This window comes from Hyperolius riggenbachi, chromosome 8 (assembly GCF_040937935.1).
Source record: "Hyperolius riggenbachi isolate aHypRig1 chromosome 8, aHypRig1.pri, whole genome shotgun sequence".
Taxonomy (NCBI): domain Eukaryota; kingdom Metazoa; phylum Chordata; class Amphibia; order Anura; family Hyperoliidae; genus Hyperolius; species Hyperolius riggenbachi.
The window spans coordinates 176,898,134-176,923,865 of record NC_090653.1 but is presented as its reverse complement, the minus strand read 5'-3'; the positions used below and the strand labels follow the sequence as shown (position 1 = coordinate 176,923,865).

The 25,732-nt window shown below is 45.4% G+C and overlaps 1 protein-coding gene across 6 annotated transcripts in view; it reads left to right on the top strand.

The window, feature by feature from the left end:
- The window catches only part of LOC137527199 (H(+)/Cl(-) exchange transporter 5-like), a 397,265-nt gene that overhangs the window by 275,128 nt on the left and 96,405 nt on the right, over positions 1-25,732 (top strand). For 5 of the 6 annotated variants that reach the window (XM_068247697.1, XM_068247696.1, XM_068247695.1 and 2 more), the window contains one exon: positions 2,991-3,071. The exons of the other annotated variant lie outside the window; for it this stretch is intronic. In XM_068247697.1, the coding sequence (XP_068103798.1) occupies positions 2,991-3,071 (81 nt within the window). The remainder of the gene's footprint in view (positions 1-2,990; positions 3,072-25,732) is intronic. 6 annotated transcript variants of the gene reach the window in all.

The window sequence follows — 25,732 nt, the reverse complement described above, 5'->3', positions numbered from 1 at the left end:
ACAACAGACTTATGGGTAAGTAACCCCCTCTCTCCCAGCTGCACATGTGAGGCAATTAAGCCTCATTTTAATCACAAATTTGAGTGGCTTCCTAATTGGAAGCCCATCGCTAGTGGTGACCATTTACCACTTCTCAGTTCCTATGCTTTATGGCTGATGTTTTAGTCACTTTTGAATGCTGGTGGTGCATACCACTCTAGTGGTAGCATGATACGGAATCTACAGTACACACAAAGACGCTCAGGTAGTGCAGCTCATCCAGGATGGCACATCGATGTGAGCTATGGCAAGATGGTTTGCTATGTTTGCCAGCGTTGTGGCCAGAGCATGGAGGAGCTACCAGGAGACAGGCCAGTACACCAGGAGACTTGGAGGAGGCCATAGGAGGACAACAACCCAGCAGCAGGACCGCTACCTCTGCCTTTGTGCAAGGAGTAACAGGAGGTGCCCTGCAAGATGACCTCCAGCAGGCCACAAATGTGCATGTGTCTGCTCAAACAGTCAGAAACAGACTCCATGAAGGTGGTATGAGGGCCTGACGTCCACAGGTGGGGTTTATTTACAGCCCAACACCGTGCAGGATGTTTGACATTTGCTATAGAACACCAAGATTGGCAAATTTGTCACTGTTGTCCTGTGCTCTTCACAGATGTAAGCAGGTTCACACTAAGAGTTTGGAGACGGTGTGGAGAATGTTCTGCTGCTTTCAACATCCTCCAGCATGACCTGTCTGGCAGTGGGTCAGTAATGGTGTGTTGTGGCATTTCTTTGGGGGGCCGCACAGCCCTCCATGTGCTCGCCTGAGGTAGCCTGACTGCCATTAGGTACTAGGATGAGATCCTAAGACCACTTGTGAGACCATATGCTGGTGCGGTTGGCCCTGGGTTCCTCCTGATGCTAGACCTCGTGGCTGGAGTGTGTCAGCAGTTCCTGAAAGACAAAAGGCATTGATGCTATGGACTGGCCCACCCATTCCCCAAACCTGAATCCTATTGAGAACATCTGGACATCATGTCTCGCTCCATCCACCAATGCCACTTTGCACCACAGACTGTCCTGGAGTTGGATGCTTTAGTCCAGGTCTAGGAGGAGATCCCTCAGGAGACCATCCGCAACCTCATCAAGAGCATGCCCAGGCATTGTAGGGAGGTCATACAGACTCGAGGAGACCACACACTACTGAGCTTCATTTTGTCTTGTTTTAAGGACATTACATCAAAGTTGGATCAGCCTGTAGTGTTTTTTTTCCACGTTAATTTTGAGTGTGACTGCAAATCCAGACCTCCATGGGTTGATAAATTTGGTTTCCTCTGATAATTTTTGTGGGATTTTGTCAGTACATTCAACTATGTGAAGAACGAAGTAATTAATAAGAATATTTCATTCATTCAGATCTAGAATGTCTTATTTTTGTGTTCCCTTTATTTTTTTTAATCTATGTATGTATGTATGATGTATTATAAATATTACAGAATTCTTTGTGATGCTTGTCTTTTAAGACATAGCGGAACGCAGCTGCAATGGAAGTCAGCGGACCACTTACAACTGCTTATGCTGGTGAGGAGTAGTGGCTAGCAATCCAGTAAACTGAGATTCAGTTTAGCGTAATTACATTGCAACCACAGTGATCACCAGGGATGAAACACCTTTCTACAAATTTTGTATTAAAGTTGCAATCAGGTTTTAAAAAGCCGAGAGCAAAAATGAGGCCACTCTTTATAATTAGGCAGTTTTGTTCTGCCAATACAAAATGTTTACAAGCATTTATCTATATGTAACAAGAAGGAAGGAGATAGTGTGCTGGTGAAGCAGCAATATTTTTGCCTGTTTAAAGTTTGGCCAGTGTTAACTTTGAATGGCAGTATCCATATTCATAAGAACACCTAATATATATCCAGTTAGGAAGGAAATATGGTGTAAAATTAAGTCATCTGACTGACTAAACTTACTATGGTATGCCTATGTTTCGTCCGCACTTTTTGAAAATTATATATATATATATATATATATATCTTATATATCTTATATATCTATATATATATATATATATATATATATCTTATATATCTATCTATGATAATAGAAATATGGAGTGGCTGGATAGTGTAATGGTTAAGGGCCCTGCCTGTGACACAGGAGACCAGGGTTTGAATCTCGTCTCTGCCTGTTCAGGAAGCCAGCACCTATTCAGTAGGAGACCTTAAGCAAGTCTCCCTAACACTGCTACTGCCTATAGAGCACGTCCTAGTGGCTGCAGCTCTGGCGCTTTGTCCGGCAGGGGAAAAGCTTAACATAAATGTTATTTGTCGTCATTTTTTTTTGTCTCATAAAAAAAGGCTGACTCGCATTGAAGATAAAGGGTCAGACTGTGGCCCCAAACATGTCAGCCTTTTTATCTGTCGGGCGAAGAGAACGTTTGGTATTCATATTGTGTAGCAGTGTATTCTTTGGATATTTTTGAAGTATCTAGGAATTAACGCACACACACTAATATTATTATTATTATTATTATTATTATTATTATTATACATTCATTACTTTAGCTAGTTGTAACCTGATAATGCAAGTCTTTGCATAGAGACCATGGGACCTTCAGCTGTATTTTGTTAGCTTGAGCACTATGGTCATAACATCCGATTTCAGTGCCTATGTGGCAAGGCCACAGATTTTTCAATAGACCATAGTAACACATTTTACACAATTGTGTGAAATGTTCTGCAAAGGTGCTAAATGTAACCTGTATTACATTTTAACCCCCCTCTGACATCGGCTTTAATGTGATTCTGTCTGAACAGTTGTGTGTAGATGGAAAAGAAAAATCTGGAAGAAGGAGAACAAAGGATCATAGGTGATATGAAGGTAGTTTTGTAGCTCTATATTTATACTTGGATGTGCCTCGTCCTGGCTCATTGGCATTTTCTGCAGTAGCTAGTTAGTTGACATTTTATTATACATCTTTGTATTGATAATGCTTTCTTTTTGAAAATTAGGTGCTATCTGCCGCAGCTGCCGCTGGAGTTTCCGTGGCTTTTGGTGCTCCCATTGGAGGAGTACTCTTCAGTCTTGAGGAGGTAAGTACTTCTGCTGTTTCAGTATTGCTTTATTTCTGTTTGAAGTAAGCCTGTGGCAACACATACATATATCTGTTCTTCCATGTTATATACAATGTCTTGATTAATTCTTACATTGGGCCATATCCAATTCACTTTTTCACCTGAGTTTTCTCCTAGGACCTAGGTGACCTTTTCACAACTTCAAAAGAAAATGCCCTTTAAACCACCAGCAAGCAAACACATACTCAAAATAAATCTGACAATACTTGTTCACCTACTTTTTTGGTACTTTTTCCATTGCAAAGTGCTAAAAGGTAATTTTAAATTGAATATAAAGAATTATCTCCTAGGAGAAAACTCAGGAGCAAAAGTGAATTGCATATGGCCCATTGTGTTATGTTAGGCTTGCATTTCTTACCATGTTATGTGTGTTTCCAGTCATTAGTAAAGCTCTCACATCACTAAGAACTAAAAAAAAGTCAACATGTGTTGAAAAGTTATACATAGTGAGGTTTCAGAAGCTGTCGGAAAATATAGAGCCTACAGCATAGAACATGGATGAAGCTGATTTGCAGTATATTTCTGGTTGTGTGGAAACATCCAGTAATACTAGCAGATAATGCCCCTTTTACGAAATTTAGGATCTTACATTTTCAAATTAATTTAAATGATTGGTAACGTGACTGTAACCAGTGATGCATATGTTCATTACAGCTGAAAGCAAGATTGATTATGCATTATAAGTGACCCTGTAGCCAGGGTAAATTTATTAACTAAGACCATCTATTGTCACTTTCAGTCCATGCCATCAGTGTTCACTTCCTCATTAGAATATTGGATTCCCAACCCAGCAAAAAGGCCACCATCAGCAGAGTTGTTAGAGCTTGATCTGGATGTAATGGCCCACAGAAATTGGTAATATTTTTAATTCAATTAATGCTTTCCCATCTGTCCACCCTCAGCAGTTGACCTTGCATCCATGACTTAGCATTACTTCAAACTCCTTTTGAAGGAACTTTCCAATATCCTTATCTAAAACCAGAGCGGAAAATAATTATTTTTGATGACTCAAAAGATAGTTTAAATCTCCTGATAATGAGAACATTCATAAAAGGATTGGGGATAACCCTTAATGTAGATGCAATCTTTATATGTTAAATGTATTCAAAACAGGTTGAGAAAAAAATCAATTTTACAATAAGTCCAATAAGCATAGAGTTTCGTAGATCTTGGAGAGTTGTCCAAATTGACAAAGGCTATGAAATTGTGAGAATATCAGAGACATGGATGGATGAAAGCCATGACTGGATAGCAAATTTAGAGGGATACAATGTGTTTAGGAAGGATAGAGCAGGGAAAAAGGTGGAGGGGTTTGTCACTTTAAGAACTCATTTACAGCTGTCATGAACGAGAAGATGGATGAAGATTGTGAAGATGTGGAGTCCGTTTGGGTAAATATTCATGGTGGAAATAACTGTTGCCAATTGCTTATTGGGGTGTGCTACAGGACACCACATATTCATGAAGCTGCAGAACTACAATTACTACATACTACAGTAGATTGAAAAAGCTACAAGTAAAAATGAGGTCATAGTTATGGGTGACTTCAACTTTCCAGACATAGACTGGAGTATTGAGGCTACTCATTCTGGTAAAAGTGGCAGTTTTCTGGCAACACTACAGGACAGTTACCTGACTCAAATGGTAACTGAACCAACTAGGGGGAATGAGTTACTGGTTTTGGTCATTTCAAATAGACCAGATAATGTATCAAATGTGCAGGTTCAAGAACATTTGGGAAATAGTGACCACAGCATGATGATGATTGATCTGGAGACTGATAAGCCGTGGGACAGCTAAAACTATGAATTTTAGATAAGCAAAGTTAATCAACGTAGGCAGGCACTAAGCTTGGTGAACTGGGATAATGTACTACAAGGTAAGGACACTAAAGAGAAATGGCAAGCTTTTAAAATTATTCTCAATCAATATTGTAATAATTCTAGAAACAAAAAGTCTAGGAGTAAAAAAAAAAAGGCCTCTATGGATGAATAGAAAGATTAGAGATAAAATGAAGTGGAAAAAGAATGCCTATAAGGTCCTAAAACTTGAGGGGACCGAGGCTGCATCAAGCAATTTTAAGGAGTGCAATAAAAGTTGTAAAAAAGAGATTAGGCTAGCAAAGATTGAAGCTGAAAATCAAATCGCTAGGGATATGAAATCTAACCCAAAGAAGTTTTACAAGTACATCAACTCTAAAAGGTTGACTGTATTGGACTACTAAAGGATGAGTGAGGGAAAGAAATGGTGGATAACCATGGTAAGGTGGAATTATTAAATGCTTTCTTTGCTTCTGTTTTCAAAAGGGAAACATCACTGTTGCAAATTACAGATGCAGAAGAGTCTCAATCTTCCAATTGTAATATTAAATACTTAACACAGGAAGAAGTGAAGGCAAGACTAAATACATTAAAAATAGACAAGGCACCTGGCCTGGATAGCATACATCTTGGGGTCCTAAGGGAATTAAGTTCAGTTATCGATAAACACCTTTATCTTATCTTTTTGTGGCTCCCTTTCAACGAGCAGAGTTCCAGTAGATTGGCGTACAGCCCACGGTTTCCTATTATTTAAAGTACCCCGGACCTGGTACTTGGTCCTCGATACTTTAAACATGTTTTATTACTGGTGCTGTATGACTAGCACACAGCACCATCCTCTCCCTTCCAGTGCCCCCCTGCGGCCCCGTTCAGACATAAAATATGTGCGGGGAGGAAGTGACAGTTCCTCCCCTCTGCTTGTCTATAATTCCTCCCCTCCACCTGCCGCTATAGTTCCCCCTTATGATTTACTGCATACAGTGCGCTGGGGAGATGCGCTGTGTGCGATTGTGTGATATTTGAGGTTGGTAGGATATCCGACCTCAAATACCACACAATTGCGCACAGTGCAGCTCCCCTGGGTGTTGTGTGCAGTACATCCATAAGGGAAACTGTAGCGGCAGGTGGGGGGGAAGAATTATAGAACAAGCAGAGGGGAGGAAGAACTAACTTCCTCCCTGCACATAATCGACGGTCTGCCTCAGTCGAAGATTATGACTGAGCAGAACCAGGAGAGGGGAGGATGGTGCTTTGTGCTAGTCACAGCACCAGTAATTAAGCAATATTAACCACCCTGGCGTTCTGATTAAATCGCCAGGGTGGCTGCGGGAGGGTTTTTTTCAAATAAAAAAAAAACTATTTCATGCAGCCAACTGAAAGTTGGCTGCATGAAAGCCCACTAGAGGGCGCTCCGGAGGCGATCTTCCGATCGCCTCCGGCGCCCAGAATAAACAAGGAAGGCCGCAATGAGCGGCCTTCCTTGTTTTGCTTATATCGTCGCCATAGCGACGAGCGGAGTGACGTCATCGACGTCAGCCGACGTCCTGACGTCAGCCGCCTCCGATCCAGCCCTTAGCGCTGGCCGGAACTTTTTGTTCCGGCTGCGCAGGGCTCAGGCGGCTAGGGGGGCCCTCTTTCGCCGCTGCTCGCGGCGAATCGCCGCAGAGCGGCGGCGATCAGGCAGCACACGCGGCTGGCAAAGTGCCGGCTGCGTGTGCTGCTTTTTATTTGATTAAAATCGGCCCAGCAGGGCCTGAGCGGCGACCTCCGGCGGTGTTGGACGAGCTCAGCTCGTCCAGACCGCTCAGGTGGTTAAAGTAGGAGGGGGGAGAGGACACCAGGTCAGGGGTACTTTAAGAAGGGCAAAAACTCAGATCCAGGAAATTATAGACCTGTATGCTTATCAGTTGTGTGCAAACTATTTGAGGGGTTATTAAGAGATAACTATACAAGACTTTATAGTAGAAAATAATCTTATTTCTCAGCATCAGCATGGGTTTACTAAAGACAGGTCCTGTTTGACTAACATGCTCAGCTTTTATGAGGTAGTGAACACTAATGTGGACATTGGGAATGCTGTAGATGTGATTTACTTGGACTTTGCAAAGGCCTTCAACACCGTTCCCCACAAAAGTTGAGGATGCAAGGACTGGTGAAGTCTGTGTGCATGGATAGGGAACTGGCTGATAGACAGAAAACAAAGACTTGTGGTCAATGGATCATAATCAAAATGGGTGACTGTTAGCAGTGGGGTCCCAAATGGGTCATTACTGGGTCCAGTGCTCTTCAGTTTATTTATTAATCTAGTACAGCGTTTCTCAACATTTTATTGGTATGTACACCTTTTGAAACCCTGCACTCGCCAAGTACCCCTTAGCATAGTAAACATCATCATAAGTGACCCTTGACAAACATATATTTAATCGTTGTATGTGATAATTGGTTCTAAGCAATTTCCAAGCATTGACTATTGCTTTTAATTAGCTAAAATACTAATTTGGTGTTGCTTAAAAAAGATTTATCATTTTCTAAAACTCTAAATTTGTTCTTGTTTATCAAGCCCGAGTACCCCCTGGGGTACATGTACCACACGTTGAGAACCTAGGATCTAGTAGATGCAGTAGAAAGCAATGTTGCTATTTTTGCAGGTCATACAGAATTGTTTACAATCCTCAACTCTCAGGAAGATAGTGACATTATTGCAACAGGATCTGGATAGGATGACTATATGGGCACATAAATGGCAGATGAAATTCAATGTTGAAAAATGTAAGGTCATGCATTTTGGTTATACCAATGGTCTTGCACCATACAAAATAAGCGGGATACACATGGGGACCTCAAACTTGGAGAAGGACTTAGGAGTACTCATCGACATCAAGTTAAATAATCGTATTCAATGCCAAGCCGCTGCAGCTAAAGCTAATAAATTTGTGAGATGCATTACTATAGCAACAAAATATCTGCAATCCTGGAAAATCGCAGTGAACGTCATTTGTCTTGATTGCGGCCATTTTGCTGAGATTTTACTTCAATTTTAATGTAAGTCAATGGGAGTGTGTTTTTAACAAGATACAAGATGGATTTATTCGCCAAGTGCGGGGGTACCGTACTCGGAATTGCTTCTGGTATACATGGCAAAGGCAAAATACACGTCAACAGTTGTCTATCTTACATATATAGCTACAAGTACAAATACACAGACTAAACTAAAAGGATTAACAGTACATTTTACATTCTACGTCTGCAATCGCTACCATTTAACATGCTGCTGCGTTAGTAAGATAACCCTGACGAAGTCCAAGCAGCCTTAACAGGTACGACGTCATGGATCGTTGTGCTAGTGAGAGTTGGATGCAGACATTAAGGCAGGACAGCAGCACCTGGGGCAAGCCTGCTGATTGCAGAAAGGAATAGTCAGGCATCAGTGTTGTTGAGCAGTAGAACAGCCTGGGGAAAGAAAGAGTTCCTGCGCCTGGTGGTCTTTGGATGGTTCGGAAGCGCCGGCCGGATGGGAGAGGCTCAAAGAAGCGGCTGCCAGGGTGGGAGGGGTCGCAGGAGATCCTGGTGGCCCTCTTCCTCATCCTGGCCGTGTGGAGGAGATCTACAGGTGGTAGGGGCGATCCAATGATCCTCTCTGCCTCACTAATGACTCTTTGCAGTCTATGTCTGTCGCTGGCCGTTGCGCTGGCATACCAGACGATTACTGAAGAGCAAAGTATAGACTCCGTGGTGGCGGTGTAGAAACTGGTCAGCAGCTCCCGAGGCATTCCAAATGTTTTAAGTTGGCGCAGGAAAAATAGCCTTTGTTGTGCCTTCATCTGAATTTTGGTGGTGTTCGGCCCCCATCTCAAGTCGGCGGATAGGGTTGTGCCAAGGAACCGGACTGATGGTACTCTGGAGACTTCGGTGTCGCCTATGTAGACTGGTGGGAGAGTGGGGGGGGGTTCCTCCTGAAATCAACAGTCAGCTCAACAGTCTTTGCAGCATTGAGGACAAGGTTGTTATTCTTGCACCAGTTGCAGATTCTCTCTATCTCACTGCGGTAGTCTTGCTCTCCGTTACCGCCAATGAGACCGATGATTGTTGTCATCTGCAAATTTGATAACCTTGACTGAGTCCGAGGCGGAGGTGCAGTTGTTGGTGTACATGGAGAACAGAAGCGGGGACAGTACACACCCTTGAGGTGCCCCTGTGTTGGTAGTTCTCTCGCCCGAGGAGCAGTTATCCAGCTTAACCTGTTGCGTCCTGCCTGTGAGGAAGCTCCTGAGCCATGTGCGAAGTGTGGGGTCGACGCCGAGCTGCGCCAGGTTATCAACCAGGGTGTCAGGGCAGATCGTGTTGAAGACCGAGCTGAAGTCCAGGAATAGGATCCTGGCGTAGGAGCCAGGCCTGTCGAGATGCTCCATAATGTACGCCAGGCTGACATTTATGGCATCCTCTATGGACCTGTTGGCCCTGTAAGCGAATTGGAGTGGGTCAAGCAGTGTATCAGTGGTGCGTTTGAGGTGAGCCAGGACAAGCCGTTCTAGAACCTTCATGATGGGAGGGGTTAGAGCTACGGGTCTGAAGTTGTTGAGGTCTGTACTGCCCGATTTTTTGGGGGGGACTGGTACGATTGTGGACCTCTTGAGACAGGAGGGGACAGTGCCTTCCGCAAGCGACTTGCTGAACAGAGTGGTGAGCACCGGGGCCAATTGAACTGCACAGGTCCTTAGGCAATTTGATGACACACCATACGGGCCTGAAGCCTTCCTGGGGTCGAGCTTGCGAAGCAGCCTAAGAACTTCTGATTCCTGGACTTCAACCGGTGCAGCGATGTCTCGATCTCTCAGTGCGGCGGGTGCCGTTATCATCGACCCTGGAGCCCCGGGCTGCTGGGGCTGTTTCTCGAACCTGCCTAGCGTTACAGAGAAGCTGAGCTCGTCCAGACTAAACTTGCTATAAATGTTTTGGACAAGCTCAGCTCGTCCAGCAGTTCCCCTCTCGCCTGCTCTCCGGGCTGCAGGCTTCTCTCTTCCGGTCTCCCCTTCCCTCTCCCCCGGGCTGATCGGCTGTGCAGGGAAGATGGCTCTGCCCAGCCACTTCCTCTGACGCAGATCATGCACCGCCGCCCCCCCCGGCCGTCGCATCAATTGCATTGGATTACATCAGTACACAAAATTAATGTAATCCAATGATGCTGTAGCAAATCAGTTGTAGCAAATCAAACACCTGTACACACTATAAAAGGGCAGAACCGTTACAGATTCTCCCTCTTTGAGTCCCAGTGTCCAATAGCTTAGTCTGCTTGTCAGCTCTGCTTTTGTGATTTCTGTGCTTTGAGTGATTTTCTGCCTTTTCCAGCCTTTGCTACATACATATTACAGTTTTGCTAGTCTTTATAAAGACGCTGTGATCTCTGTGTGCTTGCTTTTGCTGGATATTTTTCCTGTCGCTGACCTTTGACCCTGTATCTTTTTTGGGGTCATGGCCTGGTCCTCCCGGAAGTGCCTGTTAGCAGGAGCTGCTGGATGTCTTGGAGGGAAGCGACAGTGAGGAGGAGCTCGTTGAGTCTACGAACAGCGAGGTTCCCGGTGACCTGTCTTCAGAGTCTGAGAGCAGTGACTGTGAAACCGAGGAGCCAGTGAGTGTCGCACACACTTGGCGTGAGCTGGAGAGCCCCACTCAAGTTCTGCCACCCAGGTTCCCTTTCACAGGGGCACCTGGGCAGAAGATTGCATGTGACCACAGCCCGCTGTCCTACTTGGAGCTATTTCTTACCGATGAGGTCATCCAAAAGATCGTCGAGGAGACCAATCTGTATGCAGCAGCAGCAGCAGCAGCAGGGTGCTCCTCTACCCAGGTTCTCTCGGAGCAGGTAATGGGGTCACCTGCGACGACATCTGGGTCTTCCTGGGACTTATCATCCTCCAGGGAGTTGTCGGTAAGCCGCTGCAGAAGTGGTACTGGACCACTAACAGGATCCTCAGTACGCCTTGGATCCGTTATGTCCAAGCCCCACTTCACCCTCATCATGAAGTACCTGCACTTTGGCAACAATGAGGACTTTGATGAGGCCAACTATCCTGCTCCCATGCTGAAGAAAATTTGGGAGATCTACCAGCTTATTGTTGCCAATTTCAAGGGGGTCTACGTTCCGGAGCGAGACATCACCATGAACGAACGCCTCATAGCATACAAGGGGAGACTCAGCTGGGTGCAATTCATTCCATCCAAAAGGGCATGCTTTGGGGTGAAGTCGTTTATGCTCTGTAAGGCCAAGTCCGGGTACATCGGGAACTCTTATTTATACAGGCAAAGGCACCAAATTTGCATTCCAGTGCAGAGTTTGGGTGTGCTACCTCCTCTGTACTCACACTTATTGAGCCATTGCTGGATCAGGGGTACTGTCTTACGCCGGACAATTTTCATAGCTCCCCGGAACTGTTTGACCACCTGATCCAGCACAGACGCATATGGTACGGTGAGGGCTAACGTCGCCATATGCCACCGGCCTTTTCTGCCAGGAAGCTGAAGAAGGGAGAGGTTGTTGCCTGGCAGAAGGGCAAAATTATGGCTCTGAGGTGGAGGGACAAGTGGGACGTGTGCATCCTCAGCACGGTGCACAATGCAGAGACTGTCGGCACCACTACGAGAAGTAGACAGGAGGTGGACAAGCCCAAAGTGGTGTTGGACTAGAACCGTACGATGGGGGGTGTGGACAGGGCTGATGGAGCAATGACTTTTTATCCAGCTGTCCACAAACAGCAGCGGAAGTATTACAAAAAAAACTCCGCCACCTGCTGGAACAGTGTTTGTGGAATGCCTATGTGATGTATAAAGAAAACTGTGAAAGGCCTGTACCTTACCTCGACTTTGTCTGGCAGCATACGGAAGTAATATGTGTGAAACATCCCCCACCGGAGTCGGCCGCTAGACCGGGTCGCAGGGGGTCATACGTTGTGAACCCGCCACTACTTTCTGGACACCACTTTCCAGAACACTTGCCACAGACCGCACTGAAACAAAACCCTACAAGGTGTGTGGTCTGCTGCGCAAAAAAAGGGCAAAGACGGCAAAAAAAAAAAGACTGCAAGGAGACCCGTGTCTATTGCCCAGACTGCGATGTGGCACTTTGTGCAATACCATGTTTCAAAGTGTACCATACAAAGGAGGTGTTTTAGGAGTAAATATCTGTACTGTATTTTTTTTCTGCCTTAAAGAGAACCCGAGGTGTGTTTAAAGAATGTTATCTGCATACACAGGCTGGATCTGCCTATACAGCCCAGCCTCTGTTGCTATCCCAAACCCCACTAAGGTCCCCCTGCACTCTGCAATCCCTCATAAATCACAGCCATGCTGTGAGGCTGTGTTTACAACTGTAGTGTCAGTCTCAGCTGCTCCCCCGCCTCCTGCATATTTCCGGTCCCTGCCCCCGTCCCTTCCCTCCAATCAGCAGGGAGGGAAGGGATGCAGGCGGAGACTGGAGTTCTGCAGGAGGCGGGGAGAGCAGCAGACTGACACTATAGAGATAAACACAGCCAGCTCTGACAAGCTGTTTGTCAGCAGCGTGGCTGTGATTTATGAGGGATGGCAGAGTGCAGGGGGACCTTAGGGGGGTTTGGGATAGCAACAGAGGCTGGGCTGTATAGGCAGATCCAGCCTCTGTATGCAGATGATATTCTTCAAACCCACCTCGGGTTCTCTTTAAATATTTTTTTTCTGCATTTTCTTGATATTTCTGCATTGATTAAAAATGCAAGCTATCTGTTTGTCATTAATACATTTTATTGACAAGAGTTTGACACTTTTATTATACTCATAATGTATACTAAACTATTGCTTGGCTCATTTTGGTAAGTTACAGGAAAAAAGGTTCTGAAAATTAATTGTACCACTTTTTGCATGGAAATCCTGGGGAATCAGAACGCCGAGGTGGTTAAAAAGAGTACATTTGAAATCGGCGCCGGTAGACTTGGGCGCAGGATACAGCGGTATATAGCTGATCCTGCTTCTGCACAAGTCCGGGCCGATTTAATTACTATTCCCCCTCCAGGCCGACATGGATAGTGGGGGAATGAAATAATTCGGCTTCCAGCGATTGCTGGAGGCCGAATTATGTTTTTAAGCAACCTCGGCTCCGTCTTCTGACGGAGCCGACGTTACTCACTGAGCGCTTCAATAGGAATGATTCCTATTGAAGTCTATGGAGGCACCGGCTGCGCCCAAATGTAGCAGCGCTGAAAAGCACTGCTCCGGTTAAAAATGCAGCATGGTAAGGCTACTCTAAAATCTTGGCCGTTTTATAAGAAATATTCAAACCTGAAACCGGCCCACAGCTCTCAAATACGATTGGAGCTAAAAACAATAGCCAATCTTATAGGGAATATTGACTTCTCCAATTGGTACAGGGTAGGTATTAGGTACTTAAATGAGATCTACGAAGGCAATAAATTATGGGAATTTAACAAACTCAAACATATATTCAAATTAGACGCATCCCAGCTCTTTACATACCTGAGGCTTAAACACTGGATCAGCGCAACTAAGTTAACTATCCCCTCACTGCCCAAATATATCCATGCCTTTTTAAACAGCAATATCCCCCTAAAAGGTGGTATCTCAATGTGGTACAGATCATTCACGGTAGACAAGCACCTATCATTAGCTAAATACACTAATGTCTGGTCCTACGATCTCCACAATAAAATTGAAGTAAAGCATATCATCAGATCCACACAACTTGCCTCTAAACTCTCCCACTGTCTCACTCATTGGGAAACGCTCCTAAAGATTTTTCTCAAATGGTATTCTACCCCCAGGAAATTAGCAACGTGCTACCCTTCACAATCACATCTGTGTTGGAGGGAATGTGGCCAAGTGGGCACTTTGGCTCACATTTTATGGGAATGCCCAAAGCTGGATTGGTTTTGGTTAAAAATCCAAGAAAAAATAGAATCTTTTATTCATCGACCATTTTCATTAACTCCATCGTTGGCACTGCTCAATTTATGTATAGAAGAGATAGAGGTCAAATATAGATTGGGAGTTTTTCACATCCTAGCTGCAGCTCGACACCTCCTTATAGGGAACTGGAAGTCTCCGGACATCCCTTCGTTAACCCAACTTATATACCTAACACAACATAATTTGACTTTGGAATTGAGATTAACAACAATAACAATAATATTTATATAGCGCTTTTCTCCCTGGGGACTCAAAGCGCTGTGACCCTGCATTATGCAGTCTCAAAGGCTAGGGAAAAGAGGTGAGTTTTTAGCCTTTTTTTAAAGCTGTCCAGAGAAGGAGCCTCTCGTACTGATTGTGGAAGTGAGTTCCATAGAGTAGGGGCTGCATAGGAAAAGGCCCGAGCACCAAATGTTAAGTGTATCCTGGGAATAACCAGCTTCATCTTGTTGGCAGAGTGGAGGGTGCGTGGAGGGGCATAAAGTTCCAATAGATCTGCTATGTATTTGGGTCCCATGTGGTGTAGAGCCTTGAATGTCAGCAGGCAGATCTTAAAATTGATTCTCCATTTTACTGGCAACCAGTGAAGAGTTTGCAGTACTGGGGTGATGTGTGAGCTGCGGGGGGCATTGGCTAGGAGTCTGGCTGCAGCATTCTGTACTAGCTGTAAGGGGCGCAGAACCTTATCTGTAGATCCGATTAACAGGGCGTTGCAGTAGTCTAGGCGGGAGGATTAAGGCCTGGTGCACACCAGAGGAGTTTTTCTGAGCGTTTTGAGTTTTTAAATCTGCTGCTAATGTTATCCTATGTGTCTGTGCACACTGGAGCAATGAGGTTTTGTAAAAAAACCCCATAGCATTACATTGGGAAGAGCTTTTGAAAGGTTTCAAAAGCTCTTCCCAATATAATGCTATGGGGTTTTTTACAAAACCTCATTGCTCCAGTGTGCACAGACACATAGGATAACATTAGCAGCAGATTTAAAAACTCAAAACGCTCAGAAAAACTCCTGGTGTGCACCAGGCCTATGAGATCAAAAGGGAGGTCCTGGTCCCGAACTTGATATAAACATCACGTAAAACCTATTCATAAAAGAATTCAAGGGGCTCCAGTTGACAGGGATAGAACAGGCAAAAACTAAAAATAAAGCTAAAACGGTATTACAAATCAAGACAAAAAAGGAAGCTATGGAAAGCAGAAATGCGGCTCTCAAGCCGCTTCTGAACAGCTTAGATCTGTATAAAAAATATTGGTAGGGTGGAAGGCAGAGCGCATACATTATGCATGATTGTTTTTGTTAGTGTGGTGGTGTTCAAGTTTTGATTATATGAACGGTTATAACTATAATTATGTTGACTAAGCACTCAATTATCATCTGCTACTCTGGAAGATTTTTATATAAAAATCCTCGGCACATCTGGGTGAGGAAATTTTTCTCACCAGAGGATTGCTGTTAAGGTGCTACATGTGAGTTGGCACGGCCAGACGCAGTTGTTTAAGAGTATGTAATCCTCTATGTCTATAAGCTTAAGTATACTGTGATTGTGTTTTAATTGCATTATCTGCTTGCTCAAATTTTCAAAGCATGTATGTTGAAAATACTTTAATAAAAATCTTTGAATTTAAAAAAAAAAATGCAGCATGGACTGATCGCAAAGCACACTGCATTGGGGCTCAGACCTAAAGGATAACAGCTGAAAGGTGAAAGTTAATGTTTACTTACCTGGGGCTTCTTAACATTTACTTACCTGATGTAGGGATGTTCATATTATGGGTGTCTCATGGAAATACTAGTATTAGAAAGCATAATTATGAACATCCTGCTTTGTAATTCACATACTTTTCCTCTGCACAGAAAGCATAATTATGAGCATCCTGCTTTGTAATTCACACACTTATTTTCTTCTGCACAGCCAGTAGGGTAATTCTACCATCCAATAAATCACTGGATCTTTGACACCACAATGTTCAGCACACTTGGTAAGCGTACAGCAAGCCAGGTGGTGCTTACAAAGATCATTGTGACCAAAACTAGACTATTATACAACGCATTATATCCTGCTGCAAATTTTAGCTCTTTACTTAGTTGTGTTCAAAATTATTCAACCCCCACTGAAATTGAGTGTTTTGGCCAGTTTGACATTGATTTTGATCATTTCAGTCATCTTGTTTACAATTAAATCAAAAAGGCACTTGTAAGTCAGACAAATATAACATAACATTTTATAATGAAATAACCACAAATGTCTTTTCTGTGCTCACATCATTATCAGTTTTATTTAACCCCCAAGTGACATTCATTCTTAGTATTTAGTACAACATCCTTTTCCAGTTATAACAGCTTTTAAATGTGAAGCATAGCTTGACACAAGTGTCTTGCAGCAATCTACGAGTATCTTAGCCCATTCTTCATGGGCAAAAGCCTCCAGTTCAGTCATATTCTTAGGCTTGCGCGCTGCAACTGCTTTCTTTAAGTCCCACCAGAGGTTCTTAATCGGATTTAAGTCTGGTGACTGCAATGGCCACTCCATAATGTTCCAGCCTTTAATGCTCTAGTGGACTTGGAGGTATGCTTGGGATCATTGTCCTGTTGAAAGGTCCAACGTCTCCCAAGCCTCAGGTTTGTGACAGACTGCATCACATTTTCATCCAATATATCCTGGTACTGAAGAGAATTCATGGTACCTTGTACATGCTGAAGCTTTACCTGCAGAAGCAAAATAGCCCCAAAACATATTTGACCTCCCGTCATGCTTCACAGTAGGCAAGGTGTTCTTTTCTTCATAGGCCTTGTTCTTCCTCCTCCAAACATAGCGTTGATCCATGGCCCCAAACAGTTCTAATTTTGTTTCATCAGTCCACAGAACATTATCCCAAAACTTTTTTTGTGGTTTGTCTACGTGACTTTTGGCATACTGCAGTCGACTTTTTATTCTTTGGAGGCAACAAGGGGGTGCGCCTGGGAGTTTTGGCATGGAGGCCTTCATTATGCAGTGTGCGCCTTATTGTCTGAGCTGAAACTTCAATACCAGCATCTGACAAATCCTTTTTTCAGTTCCTCAGCAGTCACACGGGGACTTTTCTCCACTTTGTGCTTCAGGTAGCGCACAGCAGTCGAAGTCAGCATCTTCTTTCTGCCACAACCAGGTAGCATTTCAACAAAGCCCTTTGCCTTGAATTTGCAGATGATGCTCCCTATGGTGTCTCTTGGTATGTTTAACATCTTTGCAATCTTCTTATAGCCATTGCCCTTCCTGTGAAGAGAAATCACCTCTTCTCTTGTCTTCCTGGACCATTCTCTTGACTTCACCATGTTTGTAAACACACCAGTAAATGTCTAGAAGGAGCTGAGTATCACAGTCATTTTAAATCTGCCTAATTGGTGCTTATTATGCTTGATTGCTGCTCGTTAACATCCACAGGTGTTTTCAATACCTGATTAAAAACGCTTGAATGAACCTCTGTTCGGCCTGACGTCATCGCCGGGGACCGGGAGCGAGCTGCGGCAAACGGCTGCGGGGAGAGTTGCAGCGAGGGACATGCTGAGCTTGGGGCTGGAAGAAGCCCCCGGTAAGTAGCACTTATTTTATTCACAGTAGTTCTGCGCCTGCGCAGTACAGCCCGGCGGACGTCCGATGACGTCAGCGCGCCGGCGTGGGACGCAGAAGTGCCGGGCCTTGGAGCGCAGAAGAGCCTGACCTGGCAGCCGGCCTGGCCAGGTCGGGTCGGCCACCGGAGACCACCGGGAGCCTGCGGAGCGGCGGTGAGGGCACCTCCTGCCTGCCACGGGCTGGAGGAAGCCCCAGGTAAGTGGAAATTGATTTTTATTTTTTAGCCACCCTACCTGAACCTTCCCTTTAAGATAATGATGCGTCACCACCACTAATTATAGTATAAGATGTTTCTCATTCTACAGTAACTACGATGTATGATCACAGGTTTTTTTTTTTTTTCCTGTTTTGAAAGTTCTGTACATCTCTCCACCACATGGTTTTTAAATATTTTACTTTTTTTGGCTCTGGTTCAAAATCTGCAGTAAGATTGCTATGCGCAGGCAGCAAAGGCAATTTTACTGCTACCACTGCTGACCGCTCTCTTAAGTAACCCAACTTGCAATAAACTCTCAGCGTTAGTAATAGTAAAATTGTCCTGAGCTGCCTGTGCATGGAAGACTAACCATAACTTAGTGCATCAAGGCCTTAGTCCCCACATACAGGTATTATCGGAACTTCAGCAAACACGGAGTAGGAGTACCGGTTATTTTATGAGTCAGAGATGAAGTGACCTGTTTACCGTATATACTCAGATATAAGTCGCAAAATTTAGGTCTGATTTCTTGAAGCAAAGTATAGGGGGTGACTTCTATTCGGGTAAGACCTAAATTTCTGACTTATACCCTGTATAATAATTACTGCCCCTTCACCAGCCCTTAGTCTAGTGCTCATCAGTGTCTCTCTCTATGGTCGCCCCATCGTTTCTTTCCTTGGCCGCCCCAATCACTGCTCTCCCCGGCCTCGCCAAATGCTGCTCTGCCCGGTTGCCCAAATCACTGATCTCCCCGCCGCACCAATCACTGATCTGCACGGCAGATGGGCAAAAGTGCCCTGCTCTCTGTGCTTACCTGATCGCTACTCTGATTGCTACTCCCCGATCACTGCATACCCATACTGGCCACATTCCTTAGTCGTACTGTGAGATCACCTGTTCCTGCCTCGGTAGCTGCCGGTGTCATGTCCCCGCTATTTGCACGCCCCGATCATTGATTGGAGTTGTAGAATCCTCTGCTCCTCTCTCCGCCTGAACTGTCAGCACTGGTGGTCTTAGCGCTGACAGCGTTGCTGCATAGCGCCGGCAAGAGGGAGAATAGAGATGGTGAGGCAGACATACCTATTCAGTTAACCCCTCATGGTCTCCAAACTTCTTTCCCATATTGTGCTTCTGGAAATGTGCATTTACACAACTACAGCACAGTGTGGGGAAGGTGCATGGGGATCTTGAGGGGATAATTTCTACATGCACTGCAAATACTATAAACAAATGTGCTGTACTTTATATTTAGGTACCCTACTGTTTATAGTGACAGCATTGTTCTCACCGATTCCCGATCCGCTGCTCCATCACATGTGCTCATCAGCCAGGGGCATTTGTACAGTGTTGTCTGTGCCCTGGTGCCCAGAACAGATCGGTACCCAATTCACACTCACTTTTAGATGTCTTCTGGATCTTTGTCACCCTAGGTATCAGGTACCGATCCCTTCCAGGCAACAGGGCACAAACTAAGCTGTACAGATGCCCCTGGCTGATGACGCGACTGTTGCTATGCAGAAAGACAATGAGCTTGTGTGATGGAGCAGCTTCTGGCAGGTGGGGGATCATTGAGAACAATGCTGTCGTACAGTGCTCTGGCATCGCTAAAGATCCGACATGCTGGATCTTTAGTGATTGTCTTGCAGCTGCTGTACGCACTACGCTGGTCTAATGCAAGATACTCGGCCATGGAGGCCGTTAACATCCGCCACAGCCGAGTTCAGACCAGCATGGGTATGGACCTTAAAGGCACCCTAAGCAGTCTTCTAAAATCAAAATCGGCACTTAGGGGGCTTCCCCCAGCCCCTGTCTGCATCCTCCGGGTCCCTCTGTGGTCCCGCTGGCAGCCCCGTTAGTGCCATGACTTTCGCTGAAGTCATTCGCAACTGAGAATGCGCAGCCCTGCCACGCTCCCGGTTCGATCATGAGCAAAGCAGTAAGCCTCCAGCGCATTTGCAGTTCAGTCTTTCAATGTGCGCATGATTGAGCTGGAAGCGCGGCCATGCCGTGCATGCAAACTTGAGGACAACTTTGGCTGAAGGACGATTTTGGCTGAAGTCGCTGAACTAACTGGGTCACCTTCGGGCCCAAGGAGGGGACCTGGTGGACGCCTACGGACCTCACGGGCTACGGGTGGCTGTAGGAAGCCCCAGGTAAGTATACATGTGCAGTTACAAGTCTGTATGAACTGCGCAAATATAGAACACTCCGTGATCAGAGGCACAGAGCCGGGACAGTGCATGCACAGTAGCACGCAACTCAGGAAGTTGTGTACTTTAATTTGGTTGACAGCAGCAAATCGGACTGGACCAGAAGGACACCGATGGTCAGAAGAAGCCATAGGTACCATAAATAAAAAACCTTGTATTCCACCTTTCCTCTGAGACACTTTAACCACTTGCCGACCGCCCACTACCAATGGGCGTCGGCAATGTGGCACCCCCAGGACCGCGTAACTCCAATTGGCGGTGGCTCCTGGGGGACTTAATTGCCAGGGATCGCACGCAGTGATGCGCGCATCCGCCGTCATTAGGCTCCGCCCACCTGCAACGTCAACCAGCCGGCCAATTAGCCGCGCCGGCGGGTTGTTAACCCCCGATCTGCCGCATAGTAAGTGTATAATATGCTTTGTAATGTATACAAAGCATATTATACAGGCTGCCTCCTGCCCTGGTGGTCCCAGTGATCAAGGGACCACCAGGGCAGGAGGCAGCCCCCCTAGTAAGCACACACACGCGCACACACACTGATCCTGCCCCCTGATCGCCCACAGCACCCCTCAGACCCCCCTGATCACCCCTTCAGACCACTGTTTGCACCCAATCACCCATCAATCACCCCCTGTCACTATCTGTCAACGCTATATTTTAGATTAGGTCCTAAACTGCCCCCTGGGGGCTCCTGATCACCCCCCACACCCTCAGATCCTCCCCCCCCCCCCCCGTGTACTGAATACATCTATTCTCCCATGTAATCACCCACTGATCACCTGTCAATCACCACCTGTCACTGCCACCCATCAGATCCACCTGATCACCCGGCCACACCCTCAGATCGCCCGCAGATCCGCCCTCAGATCACCTCCCAAGTGCATTGTTTACATCTCTTCTACCCTCTAATCACCCACCAATCACCCTCTGTCACCACCTGTCACTGCTACCCATCAGATCAAACCCTGATCTCCCCCTTGCGGGCACCCAAACACCCGCCCACACCCTCAGATTGCCCTCAGATCCCCCTCATCACCTCCCCAGTGCATTATTTACATCTGTTCTCCCCTCTAATCATCCACTGATCACCCATCAATCACCCCCTGTCACACCTGTCACTGCTACCCATCAGATCACACCCTTATCTGCCCCTCGGCACCCAATTAGCCCCCCCCCCCCCACGATCACATCGCCAGTGCATCGCTTGCATATATTCTCCCCTCTAATCACACCCTGATCACCTATTAATCACCCTGTGACCACCAGAAATATCTCTGTAAATGGACAATTGTGTGTAAAAAAACAGAGATATTTCTCCCACCCAGCATGGGTATGTGTAAAAATACACCCCAAAACACATTATACTACTTTTCCTGAGTGCGGATATACCACGTGTGACACTTTTTTGCAGCCTAGGTGTGCTGAAGGGCCCAACGTCCTATGAGTACCTTTAGGATTTCACAGGTCTTTTTGATGCATTTGGTTTTTAGACCACTCCTCACGGTTTAGGGCCCCTAAAATGCCAGGGCAGTATAGGAACCCCACAAGTGACCCCATTTTAGAAAAGACACCCCAAGGTATTCTGTTAGGTGTATGGTGAGTTCATAGAAGATTTTTTTTGTCACAAGTTAGTGGAAAATGACACTGTGAATAAAAACAATAATAATCAATTTCCGCTAACTTGTGACGAAAAATAAAATATTCTATGAACTCACCATACTCCTAACGGAATACCTTGGGGTGTCTGATTTCTGAAATAGGGTCACTTGTGGGGTTCCTATACTGCCCTTGCATTTTAGGGGCCCTAAACCGTGAGGAATAGTCTAGAAACCAAATGCATCAAAATGACCTGTGAAATCCTAAAGGTACTCATAGGAGATTGGGCCCCTTAGTGCACCTAGGCTGCAAAAAAGTGTCACACATGTGGTATCGCTGTACTCAGAAGTAGTATAACGTGTTTTGGGGTGTATTTTTACACATACCCATGCTGGGTGGGAGAAATATCTCTGTAAATGGACACTTGTGTGTTAAAAAATAAAAATAAAAAAGTCATTTACAGATTTACAGAGATATTTCTCCCACCCAGCATGGGTATGTGTAAAAACACACCCTAAAACACATTATACTATTTCTCCTGAGTACGGCGATACCACGTGTGACTTTTTTGCAGCCTAGGTGCGCTAAGTGGCCCAAAGTCCTATGAGCACCTTTAGGCTTTACAGGGTTGCTTACAATTTAGCACCCCCAAAATGCCAGCACAGTAAACACCCCACAAATGACCCCATTTTGGAAAGTAGACACCCCAAAGTATTCAGAGAGGAGCATAGCGAGTCCATGGCAGATTTCATTTTTTTTTTTTTGTCACAAGTTAGCAGAAATGGAAACTTTTTTTTTTGTCACAAAGTGTCATTTTCCGCTAACTTGTGACAAAAAATAAAATCTTCTGTGAACTCACCATGCCTCTTAGTGAATACTTTGAGATGTCTTCTTTCCAAAATGGGGTCATTTGGGGGGTATTTAGACTATCCTGGAATTCTAGCACCTCATGAAACCATGACAGGTGCTCAGAAAAGTCAGAGATGCTTCAAAATGGGAAAATTCACTTTTTGCACCATAGTTTAACGCTATAACTTTTACCCAAACCAATAAATATACACTTATTGGATTTTTTCTTATCAAAAACATGTACAATAAATTTGGTCAAAAATGTATATAGAAATTTTACTTGATTTGAAAAATGTCAGCACAGAAAGTTCATTTTTTTGACAAAATTCATGTCTTTTTTGATGAATATAATACAACTAAAAATCACAGCAGCAATCAAATAGCACCAAAAGAAAGCTGTATTACTGACAAGAAAAGGAGTTAAAATTAGTTTAGATAGTAGGTTGTATGACCGAGAAATAAACCGTTAAAGCTGCAGTGGTCTGAATGGAAAAAAAGTGTCTGGTCCTTAAAGGACTTACAAGGACAAAATCGTAAAAAAAGCCATCCGCGCCCTCCGTGCAGTTCCCCCGGGTCCCCTTCCTGAAAGCCCCCCCCCCCCTGTGCCGATCGCGACCCCACAGGCCGTGTCGGGCTCTCATGCCGCTCCTAATATGGCCGCCGGAGATGGCCGCGGCTGCGCAGTCCGCATTGCCCTGAGTGCGGCTGCGCAGCTCTAGGGCCAACCCCTCTGATCCACGCTACAGTGCGTGGTTCGGAGGGGTTGGCCCTAGAGCTGCGCAGCCACACTCGGGGCAATGCGGACTGCGCAGCCGCGGCCAGCTCTGGCGGCCATATTAGGAGCGGCATGAGAGCCTGACCCGGCCTGTGGGGTCGCGATCGGCACGGGGGGGGGGGGGGCGCTTTCAGGAAGGGGACCCGGCGGAACTGCACGGAGTGCGCGGACGGTGTCCTCCGTGCATTTAAACATCTTTCAGGTACTTTACTTTTTTTACGATTTTGGCCTCGTTAAGTCCTTTAAGGGGTTTTATGACTGCAGTCCTTAAGTGGTTAAAAGGGAACCGAGTACTATGGATTTTTTATTTTATTATACTGAACCTCCTCATATGGGAAGCACTTATTGTACCGTAATTACGTTTTGTTTTATAAATGAACGTCTCCATAAGGGAGGCAAATTCAATTAAGAACCCTCCTTATAGCGAGGTTCATTTAACAAAGAAAATTCTGTGGTGCTCGGTTGCCTTTAAACAGAAGAGTGTGGGAGACCAAATGTCCCTACACACCCGCCAACAGCTTTTAACACCCCTTGCCTTGTATGGCTGCACATGAGGACCAGGATGGTCTAATGACTGCAATACATTATGCAGTCCCAAGTGCAGCCATGAACAGGTCCTGGTCCCTAAGTGCAGTCAATAAACCATCTAAGTGCATTCATGCAGTCATTAACCCTTCCTGATCCCCAAGCAGTACCGCACAAAACCTTCCATACTCATTTTGGGAATCAGGAGTGGCTGTACTTGTTACATTAAGCATAGCACATGCTAGCATTGCCATGTTTTCGATGCCATACATTCCTACCTTGTGAATGAATTCAGACTCACTCTTCAATGCATACTGTATACCGTAACCCTCGCTTGGTGGTGCATACCTTGCCTGCATCCACCATAAACCCACCAACCAAGTTTCCTGCAGCCATAAATAAATGTCAGGTGCTGCTTGGACTCGGCACTTGCCGTTTTTCTCCCCATGCAGTGTACCCTTGTAGGATGTGTGTACCCTACCTGCACCTACTGCTAACCCCTGCTACAGTTCCAATAGGTACCTTTAAACCAGGAACACATGGCCTACCATACTGTATTTTGATTGAATCCCTGGTTTTAAAGATGCCCGAAACTAAGGCCCCGTTCACACTTGCGGTTCGAGTCCGCAAGTGTCCGGGGGCCGCAAAGAGACCGTACGGGTCTCTGCGGTGGCCCCCGAAAACCACAAGTTGCGGATCCGGAATTGATCAGTTCTGGCTACAATAAAGTAGCCGGAACTAGATACATTGCAGTGCCGGAAAGGCACCTCAAGCATGGGGGATACAGACATGTAGTCCGGGCCCCCCAAGTGACATAGGACATAGGACCGGTGCTGGAAGCATCGGGTCCTATTGCCAGTGTGATGAGAAACATCCGTTTCTCATTGCACAGCATGGCCGCATGTTCGGGTCACGATCCGCCCCGGGTCCGCAGCCACACGGGGACGTACGGCAAAAATGCAGCAAGTTGGAAAAAAGCCGGATCGTCCCCGGGGCTGCGTTCCGGATCCGGACGGTCGCACGAGTGTGAATGGATACATTGATTAACGATGTACCCATTTACCGTCCGCTGTGTACGGAGCATTCCGGGTCCGGGGAAGCCGGACCTGGAACGCAAATGTGAACCGGGCCAAAGGGGGTCAGAAAATATGGTCAGAGACTGGCGTAAGCAAAAACAAGCTTTGCAAGAGATGCCTAAAACCATAAAAGCTAAACGAGGACAACACGCTTTGTTTCCAGAAAATGGAAGAAAGGCTTGCGGAATGGGTTACCAAAGCTTGGGGAAAAGGGCTTATAGTAACAAGGACTGCAATTTGGCTTCATATGCTTAAGCTCTAAAAGGAAACTCCAGCAGCAGAGAGCAGTGAGCCATTTATCACATCTCCTGGCTTGTGCACTCGTTTTATGGAAAGGCATGGACTTTTTTTACGTCAGTGCATAAAAATCGATCAAACTACCTTCAGCTTTAGAAGAAAAAGTTGTCTCCTTTCTCAAGTATGTGATTATGATGCATAAGAAACACAACTACGGTATGAACTTGACCAAATCTGTAACATGGATGAAACACAAATTACCTTTTGATTTGCCATCTAACAAATGGTGATTGATGGTTGATGATAAAGGTTCAAAGACTATGGGTCCAAACTACAGGACACAAAAAAAAAAGTTTTACTGTGGATCTTAGCTGTCTAGCCAATGAAACAAAACTGAAACCAATGATTATTTTTAAACGGAAGACATTGCCTAAGGGAATTAGGTTTCCATCATGTAAAAGGATGGATGATGATGGGATAAAAGAGTAGTTCAACTGCATCTGGAATACAAGACAGGGAGCACTTATGAAGACAAGGGGATTGCTCGTTTGGTACATGTTCAGTGCTCATCTCTCAGATTAGAAAAGAATGCAAATAACTAAACACTATGTGTAATATCGGGAGGATTAACAGTTTTACAACCACTGGATGTGTGCATCAATAAACCCTTCAAAGACAGGGTTCATAAACACTGGACTGAATGGATGACGTTGGGTACAGCAAAGTTTACAGCAGTTAGAAATGTAAAAAAACTGATCTCCCATTAACCTCCCTG